The sequence below is a fragment of the Marmota marmota genome, unplaced genomic scaffold, assembly GCF_001458135.2.
Source record: "Marmota marmota marmota unplaced genomic scaffold, marMar, whole genome shotgun sequence".
NCBI lineage: Eukaryota > Metazoa > Chordata > Mammalia > Rodentia > Sciuridae > Marmota > Marmota marmota.
This window is the reverse complement of record NW_026000077.1, coordinates 5,555,162-5,567,379: the sequence shown is the minus strand read 5'-3', so window position 1 is coordinate 5,567,379 and position 12,218 is coordinate 5,555,162. Positions and strand designations below refer to the sequence as shown.

At 33.2% G+C, this 12,218-nt stretch overlaps 1 protein-coding gene across 1 annotated transcript in view; it reads right to left on the bottom strand.

The window, feature by feature from the left end:
- Nucleotides 1–12,212, bottom strand: part of Man1a2 (mannosidase alpha class 1A member 2) — a 157,332-nt gene extending 145,120 nt beyond the window's left edge. The window contains exon 1 of the mRNA XM_015502233.2: nucleotides 11,129–12,212. Within this exon, the coding sequence (XP_015357719.1) occupies nucleotides 11,129–11,430 (302 nt within the window). The 5' untranslated portion in view covers nucleotides 11,431–12,212. The remainder of the gene's footprint in view (nucleotides 1–11,128) is intronic.
- Between the last annotated feature and the right edge of the window lie 6 nt (nucleotides 12,213–12,218).

The window sequence follows — 12,218 nt, the reverse complement described above, 5'->3', positions numbered from 1 at the left end:
ATAATGTTCAAAACAACAGTGAACATAACGTTTTCCCATTGAAAAATCAATTAATGCTTATCATATACTACTGATTCCTAGTAGACAATTAACTTCAATGTGAACAACTCAGCTTTTCATACCTATAAAAATTTTACAGCATTCATACCTATAAAAATGAAATCAATGATACCTAATTTATAGATCTCATATGAAGTTTAAAGAGGATTAAATATATGAAAAACTCATCACATATTCTCTATTGTTTTCCTTTTTTCTTGAAGTGGCAGAAATTCACTGTAGGGTCATGCAGAATGTTTCAGATACATTTACAGAAATAAATTTGTCATGGATAGGGCCAAAATTAATTATTTCTAATCTGTTATTCTTTTGTATAAAGGGCCTTTATTAAAGACTGTATTATCAATTTCAGGCATCATTCTTCCTACTTTTGCATTTTCTCTCTCAATGCTTTCTTGCAATTCTTTTATACTCAGGGAATCTGTCATCTTACCGCAGACAATATTTATTCAGTAGAAATATACTTTTATTAAGGATCAAATGTACTTCAAGCATTAGAAAAACAAAGATAAATAAATATAGTCATTTGTTCTCAAAAGAATTCATGTCCTATTAAGGGAGACAGATAAGTAAGCAAATGACTATAAAATGTTTTACATGTGTAATCACAGATGATACATATGAAACATTTAATTAAAAAAAGACTACAGAATGGCAGGCAAGCTAAAGTAATTCATCTATATGTGAATTTGGGCTATTTCAGCTATTAATAACTAAAATTATATTAACAAGAATGCTGAAGGTCAAAATATACTATTAGGAATCGATATTAAACAAAAATAACTCGAAATATTTCAGTACAGATTTACAATATTAAAGTACAGATTTTCAATAAAAAGTGATGATAAAAATAAAATACTATGAAAGAGCTTAAGAATTAAGAAGGTCAAAAACAACTTTGAAGAATAAGACAGAAAAATGCAGTTTATCTAATATGAACTTATCTAAAGCTATCCTTATCAAAACATAGCATGTTGTTCAAAAGGAAATATATGAAAGAACAAAGAGATTAGAAAACATAGAAATATATGGAAAATATTATATAGTAGAAACGGCAATACAAATTCATGGAAAAGGAAAGACTCTTCGTTAAGTAACACAGAGACAAATGGATGCCCATGTGGAAAAATATAAATTCAGTCCCTAATTCACCATAAACAAAAATCAATACCAAATAGATTAAATCCCTAAATATTAAAAAAAATTTTTAAACTACTAGCACTAAAAACATGGGAGACTATAATTCCTGGAACATTTTCCCTACCTTAAAAAAAAAAGAAAAAAATAGTAAGACCATAAAAGAAAATATTGACAGTTGCAATTATATTAAAATTTAAAACTTTCGTAAAACTAAAGACACAAAATATAAAAATGAAATACCTATAGCAAGGAGAATTTATCCAGAATGTCGAAGCAATTTCTACAAATGAATAAGGAAAAAGCAAAACAACCCAAGAGAAACATTAGCAAAAAAAAAGTAAAAAAGCAACTAAGAGATTAAAAAACCCAAACAACCAGTAAGTATATTAAAAGAAATTTTCACCTCATTAATAGCTAGGGAAATGTAAACTAAAATTGGCAAAGAGTTTTAAAATCTAGTAATACTATGGTTTGTGAGATATGGGTAGCAGTGAAAATGATAGCTCTGAAGTGTCACGGTTTATTAGGAACAAAATTTAGAGTCAATGCTGAACATAACCTATAATCCAGTAATGAATTCTACGTTTGCAACTTGGCAGAAAACACATGTGCCTAAGAATACATGTAAAGAAATGGTTTTGCAGGGAGGAAAAAAAAAAAAAAGAAAAAGCAAAGAAATAAACCTAAAATGATCCATCATTAGTAGAACATACAAATATTTTGAAGTTCACTCATATAATGGAACAACCTAAATGAATATAAACTAACATTAACATACACAAGCAGCAAAGATGCCGCTGGAAAAAAAACCCTGTAGGATAATTTATTATGTTTAAGAACATGTACTAAAAATGACTGTCCAAATGAGGATAAAGATTTACTTTGAGAAAGCAAGAAGGTTAATCTTCAGCTAACATAAGGAAATGTTTGTATATAACAAAGCTAAATAGTGCATCAACCTTCACTAATTTTCTGTTGATGTTTTATAGATGCTTACAACTTTTATTAAAAAATGACACAGAGGACTTAACCTATGATATATTAAAATACACTATTATAAAACTATTAAAACCGGCAAAGCAAAAAATCTCTGACATATCAGGAACATTTATTTAATCTTCTGTTGACAGACATTTGGATCATTTACAACATGTCATGTTACAGCTTCAAGGGATATTCCGGAACATTTCTTTGTGCACTGATGTACTTTCCCAAGGATAAGTTCCTGGAAGAATTATTAAATCTAAAGAATATGCACTTTAGGGGCTGGGGTTGTGTCTCAGTAGTAGAGCATTTGCCTCACATGCATGGGGCATTAGGTTCAATCTTCAGCACCACATAAATAAATAAATGTATTATGTCTATCCACAAAAATAATAATAATAATTTTTTAAAAAATATTCACTTTAAATTAGTTGATATAGCTACACTGCTCTTCATGAAAATTCTATTAATTTATATTTATAAGAGTTCACAAGAGAAGACAACTACTCAATGTTCACCTTCTTCGCCTATTTAACTGGAGAAGAAAAAAATCAAGGTCATGAAAAGGTAAATGTTTATTAATGCCATATTTGTATAACTTATCCCAAAAGTTCTTGTTAAAACATGAAGAATAGAAAAGAACACTTTTAATGGTATCTCTCAATATTAAAGTTAGAAAATTAAAGTCTTAAATCAAAGAAAATTGTGCCTCAGGAGTAGTATGAGTCTCCACAGGGCCTGAGGCCTCAATTACTCAAGGACCCCATTTTCCACAAAATCTATCCTAACATCTTAGGTAACAAATGAAAAAGTATGCTTGCTAACCAGAGCTCAAAATAATATCTAGAAACACTTTTGTAAAAACACCCTTTACCTTCAGGCTTGCAAATAAAATGCTTAATAAATTATACTTTTAAACTAATGAGAAATAAGAATATATAAACAGTCTTTTCATTCATTTCCACTTTTTAAATCTGTACAATTTCATTATGTAAATAATCAGATAACATATAAATTTTAGTAATTCTAAAATGATTTTGAAACAATTTTTATACAAAATGACATTAATTCCTATTTAGTAGACTACATTCTATCTTCACAGTATTTGTGATGTTGAACTAAATTACCACACACTCATCAGAGTTCCCTATTTCATAAAATTATTTGTTTCATATGCATGAACTGAAAGAAAAGACTTAATCAATTCCCTCATTTCATAAATAAGGATATTAAGGTATAGGAAAATTTAACAGCTTATCTAAATACACTTCAACAACAAAGGACCAGGCTGAAACTAGAGCCCCTACCTAACTCTTTAACACTGAACCCAATGTTCTTTTAAATATATAATGATGCCGTCCCTCTGGACCATATTACATTCCAAGACAGATCAATGGAAAACATAACCTTTCAAGATGATTTATCATAAAGAATGATAAATCCTAAAACCCAGTCTGAATAATGAATCTCCAGTTCAGGTTTCATTTCAACCATGTTCCAATAGGAAAAAATTTCCAGCAAAAATTCAAATAATCACCATTATTTACAACTATAATGCACCAATCAAAAAAAATGGGAAAAAATTCAATGGCAAGCAAAAATAACTTTTCTGACAGAATTTGCAGAGTTAGGGAAAATTAAAGTAGCAAAATGATTTTCCTAGCCAAAAAATATGTAAATTCAGTCCAAACTATAAGTTAAATATTTTTATAATGTTCAAAACAACAGTGAACATAACGTTTTCCCATTGAAAAATCAATTAATGCTTATCATATACTACTGATTCCTAGTAGACAATTAACTTCAATGTGAACAACTCAGCTTTTCATACCTATAAAAATTTTACAGCATTCATACCTATAAAAATGAAATCAATGATACCTAATTTATAGATCTCATATGAAGTTTAAAGAGGATTAAATATATGAAAAACTCATCACATATTCTCTATTGTTTTCCTTTTTTCTTGAAGTGGCAGAAATTCACTGTAGGGTCATGCAGAATGTTTCAGATACATTTACAGAAATAAATTTGTCATGGATAGGGCCAAAATTAATTATTTCTAATCTGTTATTCTTTTGTATAAAGGGCCTTTATTAAAGACTGTATTATCAATTTCAGGCATCATTCTTCCTACTTTTGCATTTTCTCTCTCAATGCTTTCTTGCAATTCTTTTATACTCAGGGAATCTGTCATCTTACCGCAGACAATATTTATTCAGTAGAAATATACTTTTATTAAGGATCAAATGTACTTCAAGCATTAGAAAAACAAAGATAAATAAATATAGTCATTTGTTCTCAAAAGAATTCATGTCCTATTAAGGGAGACAGATAAGTAAGCAAATGACTATAAAATGTTTTACATGTGTAATCACAGATGATACATATGAAACATTTAATTAAAAAAAGACTACAGAATGGCAGGCAAGCTAAAGTAATTCATCTATATGTGAATTTGGGCTATTTCAGCTATTAATAACTAAAATTATATTAACAAGAATGCTGAAGGTCAAAATATACTATTAGGAATCGATATTAAACAAAAATAACTCGAAATATTTCAGTACAGATTTACAATATTAAAGTACAGATTTTCAATAAAAAGTGATGATTAAAAATAAAATCTTAAACTATGCTATAGAAGTTATATAATCAATACAAAGCAATGTTAATATTTTGGACTATTAATACTTTAATAAGAGAGCCAAGTAAATATTAGTAAATAAGAGAAAGTAAATATTTCTAACTCTACAACTCTTCTTATGAAATCCAATGGAAATTATATAGAGGCTATTATAGCTTTTAGAGTAAACAAACTATTTGAACAAATTTTATTTCCTTGAATTATTTAACTACATTCAATAAATACTGTTCACCTATTATGGGCATTTTATATTGTTAATTCCTAGAATATCCAATACTCACTATAACCAACATGAAAATCAGAACTTATACCCTGGCATTTTGCATTTTAACCATGCCACACTAATAGTCTATTCCTAAGGAGAAGAATGAAATACATACTAATAAATTTGGCATTTTATTAAAAAACTGCTGAACAAATAAAATAGCAAAGTCATGGTTATTTTGTTTTGGATCAAAATTTGACTTTAAATATAGAGTATGCGAAATGTCATCTAATGAGTAGTTCTCAAATACAGCTTCCTCCAGATTACCATAATATTTGCAAAAGGCACAGAAAATAATGTTTAAAAAAAAAACCTAAAAACTATCAAAACAATAGCCATTATGAATTTTTACATCAGAATCTGGAAGAACTCTCCACTAACCCATAACTTTCACAAAAACCAAGCCTTACTTTATCTTCATAGAACAAAAAATACCTGACTATGGACTGGGGATATACAGTGGCAGAGTGCTTGCCTAGCATGTGTGAGGCCCTTGGTTCAGCACTAAAAAAAAAAAAAAGAGAGAGAAAAGAAAGAAAGCCTAAACTACTACACTATCCCAGTTGTTCCTTATCTCAGTCACTGGTCTGTCCCAATGAGAAGATGGAAAAGAGACCTCTATGCAGTCAGAGCACTGTTGAACTTTCTTTTCCGCTTAGTCCATTCCAAACCTAACTATGTTCTTGTGGGAGGACAAAAGGAAGAACCACCACAATCTGGGTGGTGACAGACAAGACAAAAAAAATCTTAGTGACTGTCTATCCTGCAAACAGAAGGACAAGACAAAAAAAAAATCTTAGTGACCATCTATCCTGCGAACTCTACTCTGACTTTGGAAATTACATAAAACCTACTCTAGTACCAAAAGAGTTGAGACTACTAAAAATGCTACTTATCGTCGACAGAACAGAGGCAAACAGACTGAGAGCTGAAAGATCAACTTTTCTCCAACTACAAAGCTAGAAAGGTATTCACTCAATACTATATTTAAAAATCAATAAATAATATAGCAAAGGCATCTACACCACTCTGTTGTTGACAAATGTCAAGTATAAACAAATAGTAAATAATTCAAATCTAAGTAAAGGGAAATAGGAAAATACTCAAGAGCCAAGTGGGGGCAATAAATTACAAGGGAAATATAATATCCAAAAGACTTATTAGAGAATAAAACAATGAAACCAAGGAGCAGAAAGTCTTAAGTTGAGAACAGGATAGAGGGGGGAAAAAGGCACAGAAGAGAAATGAGATAAGGAAAGATGGCATGAAAACTAAAATTGCAACAGTCAGATTTAAAATCTGTACTTTTTTTTTTTTCCTTTTTTGGTACCAGGGATTGAACTCAGGGATTGAACCACTGAGCTATATCCCCAGCCCTATTTTGTGTATTTATTTAGAGACAGGGTATCACAGAAATGCTTAGCAACTTGCTTTTGCAATCCTCCTGCCTCAGTTTCTGGAGCCACAAAATCTGTACTCTTGTAATAAAAGACAAAACTCCAAATCATGGTATAAAGAACTTAAAAAACTCACTAAAATTCAGTGCAATCTGTACCAGCCACTTTAAAAATGCAGAAGTCTTAGGTGACTAAAAGCTACTGCATTGGCCAGCCCCAGTTTAGAACAATTATGTCTAGAACAAAGCAACTTAGCTAATTAGTAGAACCAAGATGCAACTTTAGGTCCTCCTTACACCAAAGCCTATATGTTCTTCCCTTGGAGGAAACTAACAGAGGTACTCATATTCCTGAACCTCAAATATTCAATTTAGACAAACAAAATTCTGACTAGAAGAGGAAACTTACTGGATGTTCAAATAAGTTTTTTTTTGAAACACACACATACACTCACATGCACATACACAGAGTTTATTATATAAAGCCATTATATAAACAAATGCCACTTTCAAAAATGAAAATTATAATTATGTCTTTTACATACACAAATTATGATGATATTGCAACAACATTGATGTATATTATAACCAATTCCCATATGAGGTACTTTAAGTCACAAATGCTACAAATGACCATAATCAACCCAAATTACATGTCATTACCACCTTCAAGGTGGTAATATATATTATACATAATATATAAAATACAGTTTGAAAACTCTGGGTTATTTGTATACTACTTAACAGAAGGAAACATACTGTTTCCTCATAAAAATATACTATCAATTGAATAAATTCAGGTGCTAAATATAGTACAAATATGACATAGATATATAAAATATAAGTAATAGAAATAAATATAGCCCATGGCCATACAACCCAGAAACCTCTAAGTTAACCTGGACTACCTCCTCCTCCTCCCTCAGTCCCCATATTCCCACCAACCACGACTTTCTACAAAACCGAACAATTTAACATCTCTTAAATTAATCTCTTTTCTTCACTAATTTCTCACCACCCCACATCACCACTGTAGTTTAAGTCAATATCCTCTGTGACCTAACCCCTCCTATCTGGTTGCCCTCCTGAACAAAAGAGATTGTTTACTTTTTAAAAAAATATAAAATGAGCATGTCATACCCTTGCATCAATATCTTCCCATTAATACACTTGTGATAAAGACCAAAATACTAAATAGAAAACCTTCCAGGTTACTGCCTAGGGATTACAAACTCAAAAACAACCAGGTTAAATATTGATTCGTTTCATTTACTTATTTGACACCTTAATTGAGTGGCATAAAATGAAGAGCACGTGCCCCTCTAGAGGGAGCAGTTGCTGCCAGATTTGAGCTGAGAGTTACCATCAGAATATGCAAACTTGGGTGCTACCCAGTCCTCTATCTAATCTTTTAAAAGAAATCAGAAACCCAGAATTTCATGTGAAATCTCCTGATCTGAGAATGCTGGCAACTACTTCAAACTTCTGTAATGTTAAAGAGGCCCAAAAAACATGCACACAAGCCAAATCACACCTCTCATCTAGTCTCCTCACTTGGCCCCACACAGTCCCTCTCTACATCAACCATACTTTAACACTGAGCAGATCCTCAATGACCTTAAGCTGTTTTACCTTAGGGGTCTCACAAGTGTCACCTCTTTGGCCACTTCTCCCCTCCCCCCTCCCCTCTTTATACTTCATTTAGTGATTTCCTACTCAAAGTTTCTGAGCCCTTGCTTCCCAATGAAGCCTCCCTAATTGTCACTGCCCTGTACTCCCACTCCATATATTAAGTAACTCTAACTCCATTATGTGCTGTGATCACAACTTCACTGCACTCATTATGCTTCGAAACCAACATTATTTATTTAATGCCCATCATCCCTCCTAGATAAGGAAGCTCCATATAAATAGGGCCTGGCAGCTCACATGCAATATACATTTGCTGCTAACAGTGGTATGGTTATAAAATGTTCCTTTAGACAATAAGATTCTAGTGTACTTTTAAGATATAAACCAACGACACCCAACTTTTCAGGAACATATACAATATTTAAAGCAGAGTCCAAATTAAAATATTCAACTATAATTATGATTACTGATAATAATAGCTAAAAATGTATGGTTAATTAAATAAATGCTAGGAACTACATTGAGTGCTTTGCATGTATTATTTGATTCAATATGACAACCTACAAAATAGATGCTACTGTCATACAGAGGAAACAACTTAGGCATAGAGTTTAAAAAGATCCCACATCTAATCAGTTGCAAACTATAGTATGAACCCATGTGTTCCAGAGAGTAAACATCAAGCTACTATACTAAATGATCCATTAGTAAAGAAACACCAGTCCAAGAAGTATCTCCTAAGTACTGTTAATAAGGAATAAGGACCATGCTTATTAAAGTAAGGTTCCTCATGCCTCTCCCCAAACACTTCCACATACACACAAAATTAAGATAAATTGTCAATTTATGCCTTCTAAATTAAGCTTTTTATCCACACCCAAAATATGGATGATCCCAGTACCAACCAATTCTGTGGGGATGTCATCTTTCTGAAATATTTTAATTAAGTTAATATTTACATATTAATTTGATGTTTTGTGTTTCCACATTTTAAACTTAATTTAAAATTCATTTCCTTCTCACAGAATTTTTATCACTATGGGCTACATTTCCAGATGAGAGTAAGCATCAAAAAACACACTAAGAAAATAAAAAAATAAAATTATATAACCACAGAAATTTATATATATATATGTATATGTATATATATATAAGCTAATACAGAGATCCTTCACTAACTGAACTCTATTCAAATTCTCACTTTGCAAAATTCAAGAACCAAAAAGATTCCAATAAATTTTCACATGCATCATTTGCTATCTGAGTTCTTACTCTCCAAAAATCAGAATTTGGGTCACAAACCACCCTTTGCCATCAGAACTCTACATCCAATCTCCAAATTTAGGAACCCAGGAATTTTAGATAGCAAGAATATATATACATGTATGCATGGGCTATATAAATTAAAGAATTCTTACTTATACAATTTAAGCAAACTTTTTAAACCTGAATAAATGCAAATATATTTCACTCAAATTTTTAATTTCAACTACTATGTGATGTTTTAAACTGAAAATTGCCCATATTTATTTAAACTTTTAGATCACACAATATAAAGGAAACCGCTTAGTTTATGACAGCTTACTGTTAATAAAAAATAATGTTAATGCATGGCTGTGACAAAGAGCTTGGATGCTAGTCCTAAATAATATATATTTTAAAAATATTCATCATAGTTTATATAAATAAAATGGGAAATAAGATCTTCAAGGAAAACTACTTTGCTAATTTTTCAGTAACATTTCATAGATCACATTAGACTTTTCTCGAAGTCACAAAAAGCAAAATGAAAGAAACAATCTACAAGAATACAAAAGTTGAAAATAGCAAAAATCCCCAAATAACTTAGTTATAGAAGAATGGTATGAAAAATGTAGAACTACTCCAAAAGGTTCAACTAAAAGTCAAAGAATCATCAATCAAGTAATGAATTAAATAGTTTAAGAAACGGGAAAAACAACATTACAACAGTGTATTTTCCCAAGTATTGAACTTGGACTCACACTTTTTCAAAATCATCATGCTCGATTAAAAGTTAAAACTTAACATAAGCTGAAAACTGAATTCAAGCATGTGACTTTTCTTCATACTCAAAAATTATTTTCAAAAATAAATGGGATAGGTTTAGAAAAAGTAAACTACTTCCCAAAGTCTTCTTTTGAGTAAAAATATATAAATGATTTAAAGGGATTGTAACTAAGGCTTTGAATTCATCCTAATTTGGCTACAATCTCCAAGAGCTCGCTTCATATTTGGTGATCTGAAAGAATGTGAACCCCTTAACTGACCAATAGTTAAGGCTTAACAGTCCATCTCTTATACTGAAACAAAAAGATCAGAGAAAAAAATAAATTATGAGGGAGGGAAAAACCTAAATCTATCCACAAGATTCCCAAAGTGAATGACTTGATAATAGCTAACTAAACTGATTCCATATGAAACACCAACACACAGTCCCTGAAAATAACAAAAAGCAGGATTTTTTTTTTTTTTACCATGTTATATTCCGGATATTCTTCCCATGTTAGTCATTTACAAAGCTAAGATTCACTACTAAGTTTTAAACTGTAAGCCAGAGATTTAGAGCCCTTTGGGAGAGCAAACACATGGGAGCTGTCAATGTACTGATTCCACATGGTGACACGATGAGTGAATGCAACACGTTCTTGATAAACTGTAGGCACAGCATATGCCATTATTTCTCTAGGTTGTTTTCAAACCTCCATTCCCAATTGTCAACATCAAACAACACTGAACACAAGCATTACTCTTATTAAAAAATAAACAAAGGAGCTGGATTTGAAATGGGACTCTAGCAATCTTTCCAGTCCACGATTCCACTCAGTTTTAAACTAGCAATGCAACTCTTAGGACTCTTTTACATTTTACTGCCCAAAAAGAAAAAAAGAAAGGAAAAAAAAAAAAAAAGCACCACCATATTACATGCAATGACTGTACCTTGCTCTGCCAAATGTGAACACCAGAATTTCTGAAATAAACAAACCTGTGTCTATGTTCATCAGGTCCATGGATCAGGAAGACTCCAGGGTTTTTAGCCCCTTTGCCGGCATCTACGTGAGGAATTAAAACATCTTCTAAACCCAGGTCAAAGCGTTTGTGTTTGGAAGAGTCTGGAAGGAAGAAAAATGCCCCAAAACACAGGGTGATGAAGGCACTAAGAATAAGGAGAAGGATAAACTTCTCGGAAAGTCTCAAGGTGGCCCTGTGATGTGGGAAGGAGGGCGGCCCCAGGTTCAGAGGTGGAATCCGGCGTCCAGACAGGGGCAGCAGGGCTGGGGTAGTCATCGTTTAGGCTCTCGGACGGAATACTTTATAAAGTTCTCATCTTACACCAAATGTACAAGACATCGAACCGTTTTCAAAATCTTGGCCAAAAAAAAAAAAAAAAGAATAAACTCAATGTTTCTCCTTTCACAGGAGTGTTGTGCTTTTTAGAAAGGGTATCTCTTTCACGCTCGTCCAACTACATCCGGAAACCTGGGTGGCCTCCCAAACGATCGTTAGTTTTATGTCCTGTGATATCTTCCTGCCTTTAGGCTCTGAGGACTTCATCAGGTTATCAGAAGTCTCCTCTTCATTCCTGGGAGGAGATCGGGCAAACCACACTGCAGAAAAGCTACAAGGTGGGTTCTTCCATCCCCGCACCCCAGTGAGATGCTCAAATCTGGTCTCCCTCCCCAAAGGGGAGGCTGGCGAGGTCCGAGGAGTTGTGCAAGGTCCACTTAATCTCCTCTGACGTCTCTATTCAACGGGCTCTTAACCTTCGCGGAGGCGGGGGAGAAAATGCAGGTCTCCTCGCAAGTCTCCCAAAAGGGAGGAAGATCTCACCTCGCGGGAAAGCCGAGGCAGCGGCGGCGGGTGAAGCCAGCAGGCTGGAGCAGGCGGTCGCCCGCGCCTCGCCACGCCGCCCCGCAGGCTCCGGGCGCCGGGCGCAGCTCCGATGCTGCACCCTCGACGGTCGGCCCGAAGGGCAATCGCGCCTCCAATACCTGAGCCCCGGGAGCCGCCGCTGCACGGTCTGTCAGGGAGCGGAACTTCCTCCTCCGGCGGCCACTGAGCGACCCCCGGCGTGT